Source organism: Chamaea fasciata, unplaced genomic scaffold, assembly GCF_029207755.1.
Source record: "Chamaea fasciata isolate MVZ Bird 193981 ecotype frontalis unplaced genomic scaffold, bChaFas1.0.hap1 SCAF_7, whole genome shotgun sequence".
Classification (NCBI taxonomy): domain Eukaryota; kingdom Metazoa; phylum Chordata; class Aves; order Passeriformes; family Sylviidae; genus Chamaea; species Chamaea fasciata.
In genome coordinates this window covers 1,165,504-1,187,836 of record NW_027094092.1, presented here as the reverse complement: position 1 = coordinate 1,187,836, position 22,333 = coordinate 1,165,504, and the positions used below count along the sequence as shown (strand labels likewise).

The window sequence follows — 22,333 nt, the reverse complement described above, 5'->3', positions numbered from 1 at the left end:
TCTGGTGTGCAGGGAACCCCAACAGATATTTAACCACCTCCAAGCGTTTGTAACACACAAAGTTACAGAAACAGTGACGAGCATGTTACAAACTCAACAGAGAGCAGTCACAGACCTGATACAATTCAGCTCTCATCACTTCCTAGCCCTCCCTGTAAAAATCTGAATTCCCAAATGAACCCTGATCCCTGCAGTACGTACGTGATCCCACCAGCATTCACTGAAGTTTGGGAGCTGGTGCTCCAGGCTGTACTCCAGGAACTCAAACATGACGCTGATGATCATACACATCCACCAGTCCCGAATCATCAGAGTCTGAAGGGAGAAAAAAGTGTTTTAGTCGGCTGCTTAACACATCTGCACTTGTAGATCTTGTCTCCAGTAACCAGAAAAGGATCAGGAAACTCTGGACAATTTTATTTTCATGATGTGATGGTCCAAATGCTTACAGGCCTCTCAACTTATCAACATTACCAGCATAAGAGACAAGAATGACACTGAAGAAAATCACCTCCACCCCAGGCAAAAGCAGCACAGCTTTGTGCTGGTTTCTGGGAAAATTCATGGAAAATTCTGGTAAAAGTCCTGGTAAAATGGGATTCAGCAGGAGGGAAACGAGTTAAATGCATGGAATTACTGGGTGCTCAACCACCACAGGCAGCATCGTTCTAACAGTGCTCAGAAAAGGCTTTTCAGAGCCTTTTATGGGCTCTAAATGACTCCAAAGCCACAATAATTTCTGATGAATGAGGCCCATTCGTTCTCAATATTGCCATCCTGGTGCTTTGAGATTTGGGGAAAAAAATCCAAATGCAAGCCCATCTCTATTTATTGAGACAACACACTCAACCTCCAGTTTTTAATAGAGAAATAGGTTAATATTTAGCATATTTAAGAGAAAAATAAGCTATGGCCCAGAGGAAATCCAGCAGCCAGTCTCCTTCCAGCTGGGAAGCCCAGTTTCTAATGCAATTCCCTTGGAAGAAAAGGATCCAAGTTTTCCAAATTTAGAATTCAGTTCATCAACAGAACAAGCTGAAGTCCAGGCCTCCTCCCCACACCCAGCAAATTCACCCCTGGTTTTGAGGGATCCCCCAAACCACTCACAGAACACATCTGCACTTTTACATGAAAATACCAACCAACAGTTCCAGTTTGCTTTTAAAACAGCCCAGCTCTGTCAGTTTGTTATTTAAACAGCAAACCCAAAGAAGGTCTGCAGGGGGCAAAATCTCCTGAGTTAGTCAGTCTGCTTGGGTTAAAGAAGTTAATATTTAGACCAAAGTAATCAGCAAAACACTGTTGAATGTTCTGCCAGAGACAGGCACAGCTGGAATTCCATCCACAGTTGGTTGATACTGACTAAAAAGTAACAAGAACAAAACCACTGCCCACTAAATGGTTTAAAATCCTGATCTGATGCCACTAGGAAAGCTGCAGCAGCAGCAACATCTGTGTTTGGGGATATCACTGTCAATGCCCGCCCCACACTCCACTTCCAAAGGTTGTTCCAGCATTTCTGTTGCTACAGGAATTAAGTTCTTTATTGACCTGACCCCAGGATGAATCCCTGTGGAGGAAGGAAGGAGCCTGTCAATGTAACAAAGCTCTGGAAAGAAATTAGATGGCCTAACAGGGGCAGGAGACAGAAAAAAAAAAAGGGGGGGAAAAGGCTTTTTACATACTGACATGTATTTCCGTGTATTACAAGCAGCCTGGTTTAAGTCACCAAGGCCTGGCACCACAAAAGCAGCAGCAGTGAGGCTTTGGGAACAGAGAAGCAGAGTGCCCAAGGTGAAATGAGCCATTCTTACCTTCAGGTACCACCCAAAAAAGTGAGCAGGAACAAATCCATCCAGCTTGTCCTGGAAACCAAAAAGAGAGTGAAGGTCACAGCCTTTTTTTCTTTTCTTCTTCTCCAAGAAAAATGCAGCAATGAACTTCTCTTTTTTCCACACATGATTACTTGCATTCCTTCATCAGGAAGGAATTTAACAGAGCTTCTTAAATCTTACCAGCTCTGCCAGTCCCTGGGCACAGTGCCTACCCCTCTACTTTTGTAAGATCCCAGTTATTCCAGTTTTTGATGCACTGAAGATTTACAGGGTAGACCCAAAGGACTCGGGGAGCTGTAAATAATTCCTTTGCCTTGGAATTTCTGCTAGTGAGAAACCTGATGGTTTTTAGGACTCAGGAAAGTGCTGCTGGAGCAACCTGCACTAGTGGAAGGTGTCCTTGCCCATGGCAGGGGGTAAGGGCTATGTCGTCTTTCCAACCCAAACCATTCTGGGATTCTGCGGTGCAGCTTTAGGGCTTTGTGCCTCAGGGTGACTGAGGAGAAGACTCCTCAAGCTCACAAAGAAATCCAAACTCTGAGGAGAAAATGACACCAATGACTTGAGAAAGAAGAGCTGTTGAACAGTTCAGCCCTGGGCAATCAGGTAATTGGGATCCAGAGAGACACATCCCCATCTGACGGACAGGAAAGGTAAAAAGAAGAGAAATAAAGAGGCTGAAGAGTCAGTCACAGACTGTGCTCTGATTCAGCACTCAGCCAGACTCACAACTGCACTTTGAAGAGTTCAATTAAGCAGCTTTCCCCCCCAAAATAGCCTCATTAGTGAGTTTGTTCCTCACCCAGATGTTGTGGAAGGGATCAGTTGCGTTGCCAGGGTCATAAATCAGGCAGTTGCCCCCGTAGTCTCTCTCTGGCAGAGGAACCCCTAAATGGGGGTCAATGTACTTCATGAACTGCCTCCCGTCCTGCACAGTCTGCAAGGGAACACAGAAAATCCCTGAAGGATTCACACACAGGAGGCACAGACAGATTTAAGTCCAACATTCATCTCCAAATCAACCTTTTTTCAAATTCGTTGCGGAACAACTCTTGAAATAAAGCCGGGCCTTGAAGCACCCCACACCTGACTTGGAGCCTCTAATCCTAAATATTAAGGGGGAAAAAAAAGGCTACAGAATGACCTTAAAGATGAAAAATCAGTGATCTTTAACCCTTTACCCCAAGCCACTCCTCTGTACTCCCCACCCTTCCCAGAAGCTTCACAAAGCTCATCCTTCCCAATACCCCTTTTCTGTAAGGTCCCATGCAAACAGCAAAAAGAAATGATCAAAATGACCAAAATGTGAACTCCTCTGTCACTACACCAGCCACACATTTGCTGAGCATTTATTTCCCGAAGGAATCACTCAGCGTTGTGGTCAAGGCTCGACCGTGGAACATCTGTGACGGGCAGCAAAGCTGGACAAAGCCAAAATCAATTAACAGAGTAATAATAAAATTCTAGAATAAACTGCTGAAGTCACATGAACTCTGGGACAAGTTTCAGCCACGAGCAAGCTCAGGTTTTCTGTCAGGAAGTTCAGCCACCTGCAGACTCAGCAGAATTTAACCTTATTTAAACCTGGGCAAGGCAATGATGTATTTTTAGTAGAGAGCTGAGCAACAGCAGGGAGTTCCTTTACCACTAAATCTCTGCTGACACCACACGCTGCCACAGGGAAGCAAAGCCACCCCAGGCTTTTGGAATTCAGAAGCACACCAGTATAACCAATAAAAATTACAGTCTGACTGCAACTACTCAGGAATACCATGCTCAAGGATGGCTGGAAAAACCCAGGGTGACCAACCCCACTTCTTCAAGCTCACATGGCCTCTAGAAGCAAAACTTTTAAAAAAAAAAAGCATTTCTCATCATTCTCTCATGCAAAATTGCTTTAGAGCTGCCTGATGAGTATATTGCCTCAAAATATTTAATTTTAACTTCTGAGAATTGCAGAAGTTGGGGAAGTTCTCAGTTTACTGAAGGATAAGATATGGTAAAATGTGGTAAAAAAAGAACGTGGTAAAAACTGTTTAATTTGGAAGCACCAAGGGCATGTCCTTCTACGAAAAACCTCCTCCTCAGCTCCCGCCACCACGCAAAGCTGGGTGTGAAGTTTTGGTTTATTGCAAAACCCCCACATCTACAAAGAACCTGTCACTCCAGGTAAAAGGTATTTCCAAAGGTGAAACCAGGTGAACTCTCCCCGAGTCACACATGGCCCAGCAGGGCAGAGGCTGGACTGTGAAACGCCAGCTCCTGAACGCGAATTGCCTCACCAGCTCATCTAAAACCACTTCAAGGCGGTGTCTACCCTGGGCTGAGGGTGACAGGAGGTCAGAGCAGGTGAAATATTTTTATATTATCATCTCCCTCAGCCTCATAGTCTCATTAAACAGCCTAATGATTCCATCTCACAAAAATGAGCATCTCCTGTAGTCAGCAGGAAAAAAAACCACCACAAAGGAGTTGATCTCCACATGGAAGTGGCATTTAGGAGCTGGAGGGGTCAGTCACTTACCTGGAAGAGGATGAAGATGAGGAAGAGCTCATAGACCACGCTGACACACAGCCAAAACCTCCAGTAAGCTGCAGAGAGACACAGGGGACGTCAGCAGCTTTCGAGCAAACCATGAGTTAATTATTCATTTACTTAAACGTCACGGAATCCTGAAATGCTGTGTTAGGAGGGACCTGAAAGTCCATCTCATTCCACCCCCTGCCACGGGCAGGGACACCTTCCACTGTCTCAGGCTGCTCCATGACCAACCTGACCTGGAATACTTCCAGGGATGGGGCAGCCACAGCTTCTCAGGAAACCAATTCCACTTCAAGAGATGCTCCCACGACGGAATTATAATCCCCAGCTCCCAAGCACAGTGCTCCCCACCCTCCCTCAGGGACAAACCAGAAAGGATTTTCACCTCCCACACAGGCTGCTGTGTAAGTTTGTTGGAATTGCTCAGGCACTGACCTGGATCTGGGAGAAGGGATCCAGATCCAGAACGCTTCAACCCAACAAATTCAGCAGTTAAGAAGGGGAAGGGAAGGAATGTGCCACCTGCAGCGCTTTCCAGAAGTCCTTGGAGGAGAACCTGATCCTTCCTGAACTTTTCCCCTGTCTCAGGTGGCCTGACCTGTCCAACCTTGGCTACACCAGACTCACCCAAGGCAGGCTGGAGTCGTGTCTGGCAGCCCAGCTTTCGGCCTGAGGACAAGGTCGCGTCCCCACGGGGCAGAAAGCGTTTCAAAACCCCAAAGGTAATTTCACTTTTACTTGGAATGAAATTAAAAACAAGCAGACCAAAGGTTCAGCAGGTGCTGGATGCACGGCCTCCGAGATCACCTGGGATTCTCCATAAGAAATGCCATGAAAAGCTCAGCTGCTTTGGAGCCCTCCCAAAGATTCCACACAAGGGAATTCAGGAAAACTCAACACATTCTGAGTGGATCCTGAAATTCCAAAAACGTCACACACCACTCTTGGGATGAGACCTGCCTTCAGGTGTTTCCTGCTTATAAACGGAGTTCTCCTTCCTCAGGTCCATGGGGGTGATGGAGAGGAATCCCAACAGGGCTTGCCAGGAAACCAAGACCCTCACGCCTGACTTGGGAATTTCTCTCAGTTAATTCCAAGGCAACGTAGGCACTTTGATGCTCAAAGCAGGGCCAGGCATAAATTACACAAGAATGAAACAAACAGAGGATTGCAAACAGAGTTATCAGCTCAGAACCCCAAATCAACTCCCCATGGAGCTCTTCAGGAGATGTTTTCTCCCAAAACATGTCTTTTTCCAGTTCAGCCTCAAGCAGGAAATAAATTCTTAAAAAAAAAAAAAACAAAAAACCCCCCCAAAATATCAACAAACTCCACACATTGTTAAAAGCAGTCTCTCACACCATCATTCAAAAAAACCACGATGTGAAAGGTGGGACCTTTATGCAGCAAAGCTGCTAAATTGATTTCATCAGAATCACCTATTTTACACTTCTGGGAAATAAAAAAGGAAAAGGGAAAAAAAAAAGAAACACAAAACAGCAGTTCAGAGCTCTGTCACGGCTTTCACCCTGCTGTCTTTCCAGAATGCAGCTTAGGAAAAACAAAACAGGGGAAAAAAAAAAAAAAGAAAAAAGAACAAAACCCTCCACTGGTCACAGGATTATTTGGAAGAGAGGAGCCTCTTCCCAAACTGGCACCACGTACAAGCCAGCAGGGAGAATTAACCTTTCATCGCCCCACTTCTCCCACCTTTAAATGTCATTGCCAGATGCCTGAAAATGTTGTTTTCCTAACCCACAAACCTCGTACCAGAGATTTCACACCGCTCACAGTCAGCAATGTGACAGACTGGTCCTGCAAGCGATGTAGACGCAGAAAGCAGAGAAATCTAAATCCTTGTCTGCGCTTTTATTCCCCTCTGTACGCAGGGCTGTGGCAGCTGCTGAGCAGGCTCAGCAAAAAAAGGTTGTTAAAAATGGAGATCTGGTTCTGATTGAGCACTGTGGTTTCTCCCCAGCTCACAGAGGCCCCTGAGAGGTTCTGAACACACTCAGTACCTGCACCCCAAATGTTTTCAAGGCTGTACAAACACTGTTCTCTCTCCTCCTGGGTCAGGCTCAGCTTCAGCTGTAAGGTTATTTTTGCCAAATCTCCAGTACTTGTTTTCCTTTAATTCCCTTGCCATTTTGCCTCCCTCCAATCAGGGCTTTCCTCCTGAGTAAGGAGGTCTCTACTAATCATTGACACACCTGATAACCCAGAGATTCCTGTGATCAAACATTAAACTGCTGCCTTGCAGGGATTTGGGGACAGGGCACGAACATCCCAGAAAGCTGAATCCCACCATCCTCTTTCCCTACTTCTGCGCAGAGTTCGGTCCACTCTGCCTGAGGGGCTAATTGAGTAAAAAAATACAAAAATCTGGGTTGTTCGCCCAAGGAAAACACTTGTCCTGAAGCTGCTCCTTCCAGTGCCACCAGTGTTGCCCCTGCCTGAACATTCCCAGCCCTCAATCCCACAATTTACTCCCCGAACAGCTCGTCCTCTCACACATCGTACATTAAGTCAAAATAACTCCTGGCAAAGGCTGGGAATATTAAAAGCTGCTTCTCAAGGCGTAAGTAACTGTCATGGAAAATTTCTTTGGAATGACAGCATGGATGTGTTATCTTGACAGAGGCTATAAAGCATCTCTGGGCTCCTACAACACCAGGCTCCAGTAAAGGAGCTGGCAGGGAGAAGGAAGAATATCTCCTATCTGCAAATCCTAAGGAGACAGGCTACTGATGCTGACTGTATCCAGGATTCATCCTACCAGGAAATGCTCCCCAAATTTGGCTCTTCACCCACCACTAAATAAATGGATCCTCAAGAAGAGTTTAAGATCTCCTGCACTGCACTTTTCCCTGGGGATAAAGTGGTGCCTGTGCTTTGCCTGAAGGTTTGGATGGAACCAAAGCCAGTGGAAAATGGGATAAAAGCAGGGCAAGATGGTAAAGCCTAGCCTGAACAGTCACACTTACTCATTTCCATGACAATCCTACATTTCTGAGTTACAGGGAGGCAACTGGTGTCTGTCCACGTAACAAGTTATTAAACTGGAGAAAAGGGGGGCTTCCGTGGAATCAGCAGGGAAATGGCAAAGCTGGATGAGCCCCTGGCTAAAGCTGGGAATGCTGAGAAGGAGGCCAAAAAAAGAAATAAAGCCACCAGTCTGGACAGGTGCCACTAAGGTGGTGGCTGGGATCAGTTTCCTTAATGGCCTTAATGAAAAGTAGGTTAATGACACACAGCAGGAGCAGCAGGGAAGGCAGGGACAGCAGAGAAGACGATCCCAAGGGACTGCAGGGACAGAGAAGCTCCTAACACAGCTCCACGCTCTGGAACCAGGAATTTGGGAAGTATCACATTATCACAAAAATCCCCCAAACAACCCTGCAGTTCTGGAGAGGACATTTGAAAGCAGAAAGCTCAAAACAAAGCCAAAATGTTATGGGGAAATGTTACATTGAGGGCAAGGCTAAAAGTCAAACTTCCCTGCTTTGTTCTAGGGAGTAAAACCAGCCCAGAAAAACCCTCAAAACCTGGGGGCACCCAAAGTGTCACTGGTGTCCCCAGAAGGAGCCACTGATTTTACAGAAGGATCCACAATTAACTGGGACAGAAGGAAAGACTAAAAGCTGCTATTTAGTAAGAAAGGCAAATTTACTAAACCCCCAGGTGTCCAGAGGTGTGCGGAGGGCACTGCTTTGGCAGAGGGTTGTGGGGGGGCTGCTGGGTTAAATTTCTGGCAAAAAAACCCAGCTTTATCTGGCTGCAGGAAAGCCCAATGTTTTCAGGAATATTATTTAAGCCTATATCAATTCCCTTAATTCTTTCTCTTTTAATGATTCAGATCTAAAAATCAGATGTGAAAGGGCAAAAGACCAAAGCCGTTTAAATATTTTCAGCTTTCACCTGCTATTACATTACCTGGAAGAGGTTTGTGCTGTGCTTTTAAATGCTTTCAGGACTTCCAGCCTTACAAGAAACCTTTAAAATCATAATCAAGGGCTTCTAATCTCCTGTGGAAAATGGACATGGAGCTAAGGAAGTGCTCCAGCACCGGATACACGGTCACAAGTGCAGTCCCAGCACAGAGAGGAGAAAAAAATGAGGATAAACAGGGGAAGTTCAGGTTTAAGTACCTGGCAGTTCTCACAGAGCCTTTTCACCAACAACAGGAAGCCAAACCAGGGAGATCCAAGCAGATCTCCAGGCTCTCCATGGAAGCCCAGCCAGGATGGTTATGGTGGAGCCTCCATGATCAGTGTGCAGTGTTGAGGCACCTGTGATTACTGAAATTACAACTTACCTGCTCTCCAGGCAACACAAACATTTACCTTCCTCACAAACCAGGCAGCTCCTCAGGGGTATTGGGGCGAGCCCAGCAAGGTGAATTACCTGGGTGAGGTCTTGAGAATGGTCCATCTTTAGCTTGTGTCACCCCGAAACACAAGAAAACCAAAATACTGGCGACGATTCCTCTGGAGGGAGAAAGAGAACACCCTGGTTTATTGCCTCATCCTCCCCCTGAGACTGCAAATCGTGTTCTTTGATGTGAGAAACGTCTGGCCTCTGTTTCTTAACTGCTGAATGTGTCCATCTTAAATGGAACCAGACACCATCCATTAAAAAACAACAACAACAACAAAAATAAATAAAAGGCTGAGGATCACAGCAAGCCAAACACCTCCCCGTGTCTGGGAGCAGCTTTTATTCCCACTGGCTCACAAAGACACACAGGATTTAGCAGTGAGACAGCCCTCGCTGCTCCACTAGATTTCCACAGACTTGAAAAAGGAGCTGTCAGACTTGTCACCTCTCCAAAAGAGCTTCTTAACCAACTAAAGACAAGCAGGAGCTTTCCAGACCACACCATCACTGCTGCTATTTCAAGAGCTGGAACCATAACACAGACCCTGAGGAACATAACAGAGATTTTAAATAAAAATAAATTATCAGACCAGAAGCCCAAATATACCAAAGGCCTACGACCCTGAGCATGTTCCTTTAGTTTTAATGGATTAAATGGCATGAAGTAATCCAAAAATGCTCTTTTAACTGCACCTCAACTCCCACTGGATCCTGCTTTCTGTCTCCTATCGCCTGCTTAAGAGCTGGCTGAAAGGATGGACAACTGGGAAAGAGCTCGTTTCATGTTTGCAGAAAATGATGCAACCCCTGACTGCAAATAAAATGGCTCAGTCTGCAGAAGCCACACAAAATACCCAGTAATTTTGCTGCCAGAGAGAAAATGTTACAAACCAGAAGCAATAGGAGACTGTTGGTGCTTTAAACATGTCAAAAAATCTTCCAAAATAAAAGAATAAAGAACTCACAAAAACTATTTTGTAACATTCACCTCTGAGCATAAATGTTTGTGCTTCCTGAAAATAAAAATGGGGTGTAGCTAACAGATGTAATTCAGTAATTCTGCTCGCTTTAAACACTGGGAAGCACACCAGAATTAGGTGCTGAATGGATCCGTGAATAGACAGTTCCATGGGGATTTCCAAAGATCTGGAGGACAAAACCCTTTCAGCTGATCTCCAATAATGAGAATATTCTGCATTTTGAGTTCCTGGCTGCATCTGGAAGCTCCAGTCCTGTGGGGTGTGACAACCAGCTCAGCCATGAACTGAGAGGTCCAGACCATTGCTCTGGGCTTGGGAGGGTTGTCTTCCCAAAGCTGGAATTCAAATCTCGGATCCAAATCACCACAGGAGCTGTGCTCCTTCCTCTAAAACCCACTCTCAGCCCAAGAGCAGCTGTGCTGAAATATGCTGGGGATCCAGATATATTCATTTAGTGCAAGTTCACCACAGGAAGTTTGGAAGCAAATCACAAATTTGCACAAATAACCACACCAGCTCTTTTTTTTTTTTTTTTCTTCTCAGTGGTAACTACATTTTTCCTCTTATCATCATTAATGCACCTCCTTAGGAAGCTTCCAGCGCTTAAGCAGCAGCAGCAGCCTGGCCTGAGGCAGGAATGCTCCAGCACCTGAGAGGGGTTCTCCTCTCCTCACCTGGCTGGACACAGCCAAGGGATTTTCCTGAGCAGCAAATCAGGAAGGCACAAAACAGCAAAGCGTGCCCACAAAAATCGTTTTAGCACTTAACCAAATAATAAAAAGAAGAGAGAAAAAAAAAAAAAAAAAGGAGAGCCTGGCAGCAGCTCCATCAGCACAAACAAACTCTTGTTTGTGCTGGGAGTTGATTCAGACACACAGGACAACGAGGAGCTGTGTATGGCCCTTTGTCCTGGGATTCAAGGAGCCAGCTCCCACTCCCTGTCCCTCCCGGGGCTGGATCCATGCTGGTACAGCTGGTACAACCCCCTCGGGCTACCACAAGCCCTGGCAGAGGGCTCTGGCCTCCTGTTACCTCCATTTCCCTGTGGGTGCTCAGCCCCAGCAGCACGAGATCAGCATGCAAACCCACACAGCCCCGGATCTGTCCCCATGGAAAGCAGGGATTGCCAAGAGCTGTGTGAAAAAGCATCTCAGGAGAGACATTTCCCAGCTGGAAACTCAATGTGCAACCCTGAAGCACACCGGTGATTTTAAACCTGAATGTGTTTTTTATGGAAAGAAAAAAAAAAAAAAGAACTCTTCTTTTTTTTTTTTTTTTTCCCCCCCAAGACACCCTGCTCAGCATTCCAAATATTTGGCAGCTGTGGATTTCTCCCATGGTATGCAGTGGAGGTGCTCAGTGTTTATTTGGCTACACTCGGGGCTGGTGCTCGGTGTGGGCTGAACGGAGGAGAATGTCACAGCTGTCAGTCAGGGTGAGTTATTCCAAGGCTGGAAGAACTGTGGGAATAAAGTTCTCATGGATCAGACAGCTTCACAGCACAATCTCTCCCTGTCTAACAAAGGAAATGTTCCACTGTTCTTACACCGGGGGCAGTTTGATCATGTGTGTGACCTCAATGAATTCTTACTGCATTTACATATAAAAGGCTCCTGCAACCTTATCTTTAAAAAACAACAAAAAAAAAAAAACCAGGAGAGAAAAAGTCCTGCAAAAGATGCAAACACCAATCTCAGCCACAGAGACCACACCCTGTGAGCTCAAAGGTTCCTGCTCTCACTTGGGTTTTGTCCATCACTTCTCCCGTGAGTGATTCCACGAATCCACCTCTCACCCTGCTCCTGCCAGTGACCGGATGGAGCACTTCTACAGGGCGACATAATCCTGATTTTATGTGACATAATCCTGATTTCACACGGGGGAAGGTGGGACAATCCCATGACTCCAGTCTGGGAACACTGAGCCAGCAAATTTGGGAAGCTCACCTCAATTTACTGCTCTGAGCACCTACTGCAACTCACAAGGGCACCTCAGCCAGGGCGTGGAAACAAAGGAGGCTGGAGCCTTTGGAAATGTGTGTTTTAGACTTTGCACCTACCCCAGACACTGCTCCACTGTCAGTGTGCAGGAGGTGGAAATAAAACCCCGTGACAGCTCCAGACTCTGCTCCCTGGTGACAAAACCCCTCCTGGTCATTAGGCACCGAGTGTTCCCAAGGAATACCGGCACACAGGGACAGCCTCGTGCTGGACGGGGCTTGGAATCACATTACAACGCAGCTCCACACTAGGACTGACAAAGGTCTCTCGGGGCAGGATAAGGGATTTTAAATTATGGAAGCAAAAATACAAAATCTGTGATAATCTGGGCTATGGACACACTGATGCACATTGTGCCCGTCTTATCCTGCTCTGAAACGCCTCCTTTTGTTCAGAGATAAGTGAAACCTGCAATATTTGGAAGCTCATGTCCAAGCCTCAGGATGTTGCTTTTCAAGGATTTTTGTGCCAAGATCTTGCAGAGCTGCAGGAGCGAGCAAAGCCCGTTTGCTGCCCCTTCCCTGGCATGATGCTGTAAATTGATTTTTAACAACTGGGCACTGGATATGCACACGACAAACTCGTGTTTCCTGAGAGAAAGATCCACCTGCTGACTAATCTTCCCTGGGTTTGTTTTGATTAAGGCAGTCGAGGCTCTAAGCTCAATAATAAGATATTCCACTGAGTCACCTTAGCTCTGTATTACTCCCTGAGGATGCGTCATCACTTCTCTTTCAGCTGCTCCCCTTCCCAATTCTGAGTGGCCACTCCAGGCCACACCACGCCTCCAGCCTGGCCTCCCTCGTTATGACTGGGAATAAAATGGCATTTGTTCACACAGAAACCTTCCAGAACCTTTCCCAGCTCCAGACACCTTCCAGCTCGTTCCATGTCACCCCCACGTGTGAACTCCCAGCTCTCAGTGGGGCACAGTGTGAGTCCCATTACCCCCAGGCATCGTGTAACCGCCAGAACAACAGCCAAGACTATCTCAGGAAATACCCCAATTCCTGCATCTCCAGGACAATGGATGCCAAATCCTGAGTCACTTCAGAAATGTACAAAAAGAGGGGGAAAATTTCATTATATTTAAGAAACCAGACTGGTAGAAAGCAATTATTTTCGTGCTTCTAGCAATGATGCTTTGCAGCATATTTTTAAAACATACTTAGCTTTTTAAACCACCGCTTTCCTACCTCCTTTTTCTTCCCTGTTCTATTTTAAAAGGGGAGAAATTCAACCACATTGAATCAGTTCAAATTACAGCAGGAATTGACCAGACATGTAAGATTCATTCTTATTTCCCCAGAGCTTCCCTCTGGGCTACACATTCTCACAGCAATTTTCAACAACAAACAAGGATTTGTATTGAAATCTTGAATTTTACAAAAAAAAAAACCAAAACACTTGAGCCAGAAAAATTTAGACACAGCTCCCAGCACTTTGAAATGATGGTTATTTTAAGGAAAGGCTATTTTTAAGAAAAGGCTGTTTTAAGAAACAGAGGCAGAACCCTTGCCAAAGAAACCCAGCCAGGAGGCTTTAGCAAGCTTTTTGTATTTTGCTTTAAATCACACCACAGAGCAGCCACAAGCCTGACAGTGACACTAAACTGATTAGAAATTAAATTCAATGATGGGCACCAGAGAAGCTTACGGACTTATGACTGGTTTTGTAACTTCCTAAAGGAACAGGCACTTCCACAAGGGAGTGCAGGGGTCACTGGGGTCCCTTTTCCAAAACACGCCTGGGAATATTCAGATATTCCTCAGATATTCACCTCTTTGTGTTGTAGGCTGTGTCCTGGGGAGTCTCTTCCAGCAGGGTTACGTAGCCCAGCGCACACGTGAGGATGAACAGGACTGTCAGGGTATGAGCTCTCCTGAAATTCAGAACAGAGAAAACCGACATTAAAAAGCAGGAAAACTCACATCTCCCCCTCCTCCCCAGTGCAGCCTCAGGAGGCCAAAACCACAGCCAGCAGCCAGGAGTATTGAGGTTTTCTGTATTGCACAGCACAGAGAGTAGAACTTAGACTGGCACTGCATGTGATCGGCAGCAGCTTGGAAAAAAAAAACCAGCAGCCAGTGCAAACACCCGGATCTAAACAGCTCCAGGTGTCTCCCCAGGTTTGGCAGGTCCACACCTGACAGTGCTGCTCTATTTCACAGCCTACTAATCAAAATTGCAGCTGAGGGAACAGGCCCTTGAGAGCAACCAATGGGAATTCACTGCTTACATGGGAATGACACAAGAAAGACTAGTCATTAATTTATTTTTTTTTAAGAATCTCTAAAGGAGAACAATTGCTGTTGCAAAAACTCTGATGCCGCCTCAAGATGTCGGATTTCCAGGGATATTCCTACACTTTCAGTGTGCTGAGCACAAGGGGTTTCTGTGGGAACAGCCATGTCAGCGAAGCTGGGTGGCTGCTCCATAGCAGTAAAACATCCCCAGAGGTTTATCTGGATTTTGGTGAAGGCAAAATTACTCAGGGAGAAATTCTTCTGGCACAGGTTGCTCAGAGAAGCTGTGGCTGCCCTATCCTTAGAAGTATCCAAAGCCAGGCTGGACTGGGTTTAGAGCAACCTGGGCCAATGTTAGGTGTCCCTGCCCTTGGGACTGGATGAACTTTAAGGTCCCTCCAGCCCAAACCAATCCAGGATTCCGTGATTCCATGCAAGGAGAGCGAGCAGAGCACACCCAGCCAGTGGTGACACCCACACCCTACACTCACTGATCACCACACAGAGAATATTCTTACAATGTCTGCATCTTCTCTTACTTCAGGTTGAAAATCCCTTTCCTAAGGAGAAGCCACTTATTGTTTTCATTGGAAAACTCCTCTGGCCCCAGCCGGGAAGCACGGGAACTCTGTCCACGTAAGGCCAAAGGACATGCCATGAGCTTTGGTTTAGAGGACAAAATCCCTTAACACAAACTAATAAAACAAATCACGTATAAAGAAGAAGCTTAGGGAAGAGAAAACTCATAAAAGAAAGTGTCTGTGTGTGACATACTTGGCTCTATTTCCATCTTCTTTATATATTCCTCTGTAAAAGCAGCTCACATCCCATCTCCATGTCATGCCAAGGTTTGCACATTCAGGTTGCCCGGTGCACAATAAACCTTGGAATTTCCAAACCAAGTGACTCACCTTGAAAGAACCCTGCAGTAACCCACCTAAAACTGCTCTGAAAGTCAAAGAAAGGGTGCTGCTGAATGAAAATCCCATCCTACTCCAAACCCCACGGACTCCACAGCATCCCTGCAACCCCACTGAGAACGCACGCAATACCTCATAAGCAGACACAATCCTCTTCTGCCCCTGCCAGAACAGAGTTTGGCATTCAAGGCTCTCCCTCCTTGTGCTCCCGAGGACACGGACCACCAGCTCCAGGAGAAAAAACACCAGGACCCACGAGTACTTCAAGACTTAGCGAGGAATCAGCGTGCCAAACCCCAGGGAAAAGCTTGGGAGCCACAAGCTCCTGCTCGGCAGCTGCATCTTCCCAGGTGCCAAGAAAGGTGATTCAGCCATCAGTGCTCACGTGGGGCCTGCCCTGGATCCTGCAGGAGCTGGAGAACTAAACCCCAGCCTCTCCCAAGGGGGCAGGACAGCAGGCACGGAACCCACGCTACGAGAACACCACGCTCCTGCTCGCTGCATTTACACGTGGACGTGATGAATGGATTCTACAGCGAACACCAAAAAAAGGTCACATGAACTCCAGGCTATTTCCTATCCCATGCCGCATTTCGATGTTTGGTTTCAAAACTTATTATTGTGTTGTTACATTGCAACATACTTGTACACATTGTTGTAGAGTTACAGACACTATGTATTATGTATGACTGTTACATTGTTGCTTATTTTTGAAGAGGACAGGAAAATCTAGGAATCTCACCCTTCCACCACCTGAACACTGAGTCAGCTGCTTCTTCAACGTGTTCGGATCGCAGAAATTGCCAAAAAAAAACCCCCAGTTATTACAAGTCCTGACTTGGACAAACACCTTGAGAAACCCCTCTGCCAGCACAAAGATGATTCAGTCGCGTTCCTCCCTGTGAGGATCTTGTAGGACAGTGGAGGGTTTCCCCATGTATCCCATTTCCCATTCATTTCCAGCGCCGCAGCCACCAGCCTGAAACCCAACCAGCTGCCCTGTTTAAGGAGAAACAAGAGGCTGCTCTCTCATCACTTCCCTTGTGGCTCGGCTTTCATCTTCAGACGCTGCCAGATTCCCTGCTAGCAGGTTTTCAAGGTAAAGGTGCTTCCAGCGCAGCATGAATTCCAGGAGCTGGGATGAAAGACGCTGGAGATGGGCTTGACTTCTTGAAACAGCAAGTTGGCAGCTCTGCCAGAGAGCTGTGAGCAGTGACACAGCAATGAGAGAGAAAGCACAGCATCACACAAATCCACTTCAGGGAGGGGAAAAAAGCCAGGAAATATGGATGTACACCACGTCTTCTCACAGCTCGGGAGTTTAAAAATAAAATTCCACAAAAAGGAGAAGCCTTCCTTAAGGAAGGGCCTGTCTGAGAGACCGGGATGAATTTATTGGCACAAGGGGATTGTTTTCATCTCCACACACACTTTAAAATAACACACCAGGGCAAGGCGAGCTAAGAACAATCCAGCAAGGTAAGCAAGGCAGGAATTATATGGAAAGGCTTATGTCCTCCTGGCCTGGAGCCTGGGAGGCTGAAAAGAGCTAAGCTGGGAATCTTCCCCTTAAAATTACACACAGGAGTTTGAGCAACGTGCCCAAAGCAAAGGGGGTACAAACCGCAGTCAGATCCGGGAAGTTTCACATCAAAAAGTTGCACAACTGCAAAGCAGGGCCTGATGTACATGAGCACAAAAATACCTAAGGCCAGGGAGAGAACTCACAACAAATCCCAAACTGTTAAAAAGCTGGAATATTAAGTGGCTTATTTTTCTGCCTTTCTGCACCACACACTTGGCTCTTTCCCCACTTAAACCCTGGGAGATTGAAATGAAATAAATCAGGTTTGTTTTCACACAAGCCCTTGCACTGCTAATCCAAACACCAAGTGAGAGCAAGTGAAGCTCTCCTGCACTGCAGATCACAAAAAAACTGGGTTTTTTTCCTAGTTAATGGGATTAAGTTTGATCTCAACTTCTCTTTTTCATGCTAAGTCACTCTCCTGTCACATTGAGATGCTGCAGGTCTGCCAAGGAAATTACCAGGAGCACTTTTATTTTCCAACTGAAGTCTACGACAGAAATTATGTAAGGAAATTGTTTAAACATGTCATATTTTTGGGGAGATTTTGGCAGATCCTTGGGTGAAAAGGAGAGAGTAACACCCAGGAGCAGACAGCCCATGGCCTCATTCAATCTCCCACAAATTAAAATCAGCTTAAGCAGGGACCGCACCCCTGTTATCCATGGCTTGTTTGTCACCAGTGATGCAACAACCCCATTAAACAATAACAATCACTGGAACACAATGCAAAGAATTTATTTATTAATATTTTGGCCAGTCCTCTGAAATGGAACAAAATTCCAAAGGAGAGCCAGTCCAGTTTGCCCCTTGGATTAAAAAAAGTTGCATTAATTGCGGCTGCTGGTGAAAGGACCTGCCAGCAAACCCAATTAGTCCCAACAGTGACTTTTGCATGATTTAATTCTTAACTCCAAATAATGGCAAATTAATTAAACCATTCCTGAAAGAGATTTTTAAACGGATGTCAAAGCTCTGTACCCTTCATAAATCAACGTGCTACCTGGGAATTCTAAGAAAATAGGGCAAATAGTACAACAAACCCTTTCCTCCAAAAGCAGCAGAGGGCTTGTATAAAGGATAAGACACAAGAAAACACAACAAAAACTAACACTAACTTAAAACCAACCGCACTGGAAATAATAACTGTAATTAACAGGAAAACCACTGGGGATAGACAGAGGGCTTGGAAAACTTCAAGTCGAACCCAACCATACAAATATCCCTGTGAGTTTTAAGCTCTATGTTTTAAAGTCTGTTTAAACTCTCAGAGTTAATCGAACAGTCCCTATTCTTAGAGCAGTCGCACGTCTTCGGCACATCCCTGAAGTCACCCGACGCCGATTAAATTTCCCTACGGACTTGTGACACTCCAAAATAGCAACGTGCCTTTTCCTTGCCATCTCCTCAAAGAAGCCCAGCAACACAGACCTCCAGAGACCCAGAACCAACAGGACAACAGCAAAGCTTCGGCAAGTCTGGGGGTTTTCTTCCAATCAGGAGGAAAGACCGAGTTCCCAAAGTTTCCATCAGTTCTACAGAGCCTGCAAGTTCCACAAGTGCCCTATTTCGATTGTTAAACATTTTCCTGTTTAAACCCATGGAAATGTGTGTCTCAGGAGATAGTTTAGGGCAGTTCTGCTGAGACAGGTGACGGGGAATTACAGGTAACACTCTCTGAGCACATTTCTCCCTATTCTCCTTAAAACTTTAGCAATGTGTTTACAAAAACAAAAGCAAAATAGAGCACTGATATCGAGCTGGGGCGTTGAACTCTGACAGGCCCTCTCCACAAAGATATTCCTCCTGCATTTCCAGCTGACTTGGCAGAACTATGCAGGCCTTTCCTTTGAGGAAAGGGCAATGCCATTCCCACAGCACAATTCCCAAGGCACAGGCCCTCTCATCCATGACCAGCTGGCAAACGTGGCTCAGTGGGATTGCACAAGGCCTGGACGTCCCTGCTCCCTGCCCTGCCCAGAAAAAGCATGGCAGGGTGACCCGGGACTCTGGAGCAATGTTCCTTTTCTCCAGCGCGGTGAATCCGGAGTGCGCAGCGTGGCTTGGCATGGCCCCACTAAAGCAGGGAAAAATCCCATGTTCAGCTCCCAGCAAACTCAAGGAACGCTGCCCTTGGAAGTGCCACGGCCATCCCCCAGGAGAGGGCACAGAGAGCAGCTCCTGCCAACCTGCAGATATTCCATCTCCCTAATCTCTCTTCCGGATAAATCCCCACCTCTTCTTCCAGACCGCCCTTAGCAAATCCCGGGGATTTCAGAGATAAGAGCAATCTCCACAAGGAACGGGTAAGGAATGTTTTGGGTTGAGTACCAATCCCTTCTTTCCAACACCAGCTGGTTTGCCCACACGTATCCTCATTTCCCAGGCCATCTGGGAAGAGTTACAACACCAAACACACTGAGAGAACACGCCAGCAGGGACTGCCTCTTCCTTAGCTGCAAATTCCATGCTTTTTTGCACAAAAAGGTGGAAATAATTGCTACAAACACTGCCACTAGCCTACAGGATCACTGCAATTCCCTCTTTTTTTTAGTTCTTTTCTTATTAATTTTAACGTCCTGAGCTCCACAGATCTCTGCTGCCACACCATGACCTCGGGAATTAATATCACATCCACGTGCTGGCAACATGAGATTATTACTGTGAGAGATAAAACACGTTAATAATCAAAAGGTGACATTAAAGCTAATGAAATCCAAATTAAAGCAAGGCTTTGAAAAAGCAATTAACCCACAGAGTCACAATGTGGCGGCAAAAGTGCATCTGGCACCTCCCAACACCCTCAAATCCAGACTGGACGCTTTCCTGAAAAATCTTCTTCGGTTAAAGACAAGCTACGGAATACCTACAGAAATTTTAGGAGAACATCATGCACAATACCCAGCTAAATGACCCCAGAACAAGCAGGGCTTTGTGTGCAAGCTCCTGCTGGAGGCACACAGACAAGAACAATCCAAGGTGCTGGAAAAAAACAGGGAACATGTTCCAGTGGCTTGCCAGGCAGGCCTGGCATTCCCAGCTCTCCGCTAGAAGATCGGTTCAGGGATGAATGATACAAAAACCACAGACCTGCCTCAGAAAGCTTCCTCCTGTTCCCTTCCTTTGGCATTTCCTAATGGCAAAGGGAGCTGCCAAGCTACGCTGACTGAGCAGCTTCCCACAAGGGAGTATTTTCCAGTTCCAAGTCATTTATATGGAGTAAGACCAGAGATATTAGCACGTAAGTGGTTTTCCAAAGTTTCAAACAGATTTTCAAGAGCCAGGATGCCAGCTAGGAAGCTCCGACTTCCCCAAGGACCACATTTACAGCAGGAAAATCATCTCTGCAAATTAAACTACTCTTGGAACGATTTCTGTGCCCACAGATCCCAAATCATCTCATTTTCCCGAAAGGAGTGAGCCACACAAGTAACATTATCCCTAACTCCTGAACTCCAAAGAGGAGGTGCATTCCATGTTTTTCCAAGTCAGAGGGCAGCCACTCTTAAAAATTTCCCGTTCCTGTGGCCACCTCCACAGCACGAGAGCAGTCCCAAGGGTCACAGGAAGGAAATCATTCCTCTGGATAATCTTTATTCTTGGACATGATAGGAACTGAGTCGCTGCCAAAGGATACTCTAACGCGTACGGGGCAAAAGTAACACGAGGGAAAACCTTGGGACTTCTCCAGATGTTTAAACTCCTGGCTGCTAGCACAAGCTACTAGGGAAAAGAAAATTGAATAAATAGAAAAGTTAAGGAACACACTTGTCCCCGTTGGCCTCCTGGAAGGGACCACCCCTGACACAGGAAAGCTCCCGAGAGAATAGGGCACATCCAGATTTCCCAAGGAAAAATCCACATGGGCACGCCAACTGCATTACAGCGTTTATCCTGGGGTGACAGCCCTGTCACCACCACAAAAACCTGCAACGAGGCAAGATTATACAGCAAAACCAGGTATTTCAAGGCTTCACAACCCAGCTGGCAAGAGCCACCTTAAAGAGGGAGTAAGGAAAGGAGAGCTTTACCCATTTTCCATTTAAAGGTTGGCACCGGGATCCCGCGGTTCGCTCAGCCTACATGTGGTGTGCCCGCCAGGAAAGGTCCTTTTGTCCCCGAGGCCACAACGTCCCTCGGCTACACCCGCGCGGCTCAGGGCTCCGCAGGGATCCCGCCGGGATCCGGCAGCATCCCTGTGCTCCTCTGCAGCTTGCACTGGCAGGAATGTCACCTCCTTCACGGGGATCAACACCCTCGGCTCTGCTGCTGCCCAGATTGGCAGGGTGAGAGCCAAGTGCCCTCCCCTCCCACTCCTCCACGCCAGGCTCCAGCCAAATCCCATCGCCCTCGGCTCGTATTCCAAAGGCGCAGTCTTCAGAGTCAGCTTGGTTTTCTTCATGGAAAGGAACGCGTGTTTAACACACAGAAAAACACCTCTACCTACACACACGCGTGCTGCTGAGGGGATTTACGGAACAACTCAAGCAAGGCCGGGATTTAGGAGCGCTTTTACAGGTACGAACACACCTCTTCCTGCCAGGACCGAATTTAACAAAAAGCTGCGCTTTTTTTCCCGCTGGCCCGACACTACCAGCCGTGGCTTTCTGCACCCGTTTTATGGACTGAGACACACAAAAATACACAACGCCTGCCCAGCAAGAGTGGGGCGCGACAACTTCAGCTTTCTGCCAGCATCACTGCGAAGAACATGGATGGAAGAAGCCTCTTCCAGGATAAAAGGAGAGAAGGAGGTGGAGTTCATATAAACAACGCTGATAACTGGAATCAGGCAGGAATGCTCGCCCGAACACAGCGGGCTTCCAAGGTACTGCAAAACACCTCCAAGAGCACCCACCAGGCAGGAGGACAAGCCGTCGGGCTCAGCCCGAAGGGTCCTGCTCCTGGAAAGGTGGGGACCAGGGCTGGGAAAAGAGGTGCCCCCGCCCAAAGCCATCCCTGAATTCCCGTTACCTTGCCAGGGAATAATTAGCGGTAGGAAAACACTTGCAGCCGATTCCAGCACCGCTATCAGCGACAGAAGAGGCGCGTCAAGAGCAGATAACGGGGAGCCGACAACTCGGATATCCCATTCCTTGGGGCCCCCTCTACAGCCCATTCCTTAGGGGCCCCCACATCCCATTCCTCAGGCCCTCCATGCCCCATTCCTTACGCCCCCCCCGGCCCACGCGGAGCCCCGAGAGGGGTGGGGGGGCCATGCCCGGCGCCTCTCACCAGAAGAACGTGTTGGTACCGTCGTCGTACACCTCGGACTCGGTGCTGCGCCGGGGCCCGGCGCCGTCCCGCTCGGCCCCGGGGGCGCCGCCGTTGGGTTGCGCGGGGGGCGGCGGCGCCGCCGGCGGCTGCTGCTGCTGCTGCTGCTCCTCCAGCGCGGCCTTGCCCACGTTCCCGCCGTGCGCCCGCCGCTCGCCGCGCCTCATGGCGGCGGGGGGAACCGGCGGCGGGGACGCACCGGGGCCGGGGAGGGGACGCGGGCCGGGGCCGGGGCCGCGGCGGGAGGGGACGCGGGGCGGGAGGCGTGACGCGGCGTGCGCGCGACCCCGCGTCGGCGCGTGCGCGGGGCGGCCGGCCCCGGGGAGGGCGGGGCCGGGCGGGGAGCCCCACCCACCACCCCCCCGTTGCCGTGGCAACCGCGTGGCCTCCGCCCCACCCACCCACCCCACCCCGGGCCGCGTGACCGCCAGGGGGCGCCCTCAGGAGCCGCCGCCGCCTCTCAGGGCAACCAAAGTGCGCCGATAAAATAAAATAAAATAAAATGTCTTCATCCCGCACGCTCTCCCCGGAACGGCGCAGGGGAAAAGGGTTCTTTGCCAGGCTGCCGGGCGGC

At 47.7% G+C, this 22,333-nt stretch overlaps 1 protein-coding gene across 2 annotated transcripts in view; it reads right to left on the bottom strand.

Moving 5' to 3' along the window:
- Positions 1-22,023, bottom strand: part of PTDSS2 (phosphatidylserine synthase 2) — a 29,191-nt gene extending 7,168 nt beyond the window's left edge. The window contains exons 1-7 of one of the 2 annotated variants that reach the window (XM_066187163.1): positions 21,721-22,023; positions 13,515-13,616; positions 8,782-8,864; positions 4,360-4,427; positions 2,638-2,772; positions 1,815-1,865; positions 202-315 (exon numbers count right to left, since the gene is read on the bottom strand). In XM_066187163.1, coding sequence (XP_066043260.1) covers positions 202-315; positions 1,815-1,865; positions 2,638-2,772; positions 4,360-4,427; positions 8,782-8,864; positions 13,515-13,616; positions 21,721-21,926 — 759 coding nt within the window. In that variant the 5' untranslated portion in view covers positions 21,927-22,023. Of the gene's footprint in view, positions 1-201; positions 316-1,814; positions 1,866-2,637; positions 2,773-4,359; positions 4,428-8,781; positions 8,865-13,514; positions 13,617-20,516; positions 20,709-21,720 lie in introns of those variants that run through there. The other variant, XM_066187164.1, reaches the window with a different exon arrangement.
- Between the last annotated feature and the right edge of the window lie 310 nt (positions 22,024-22,333).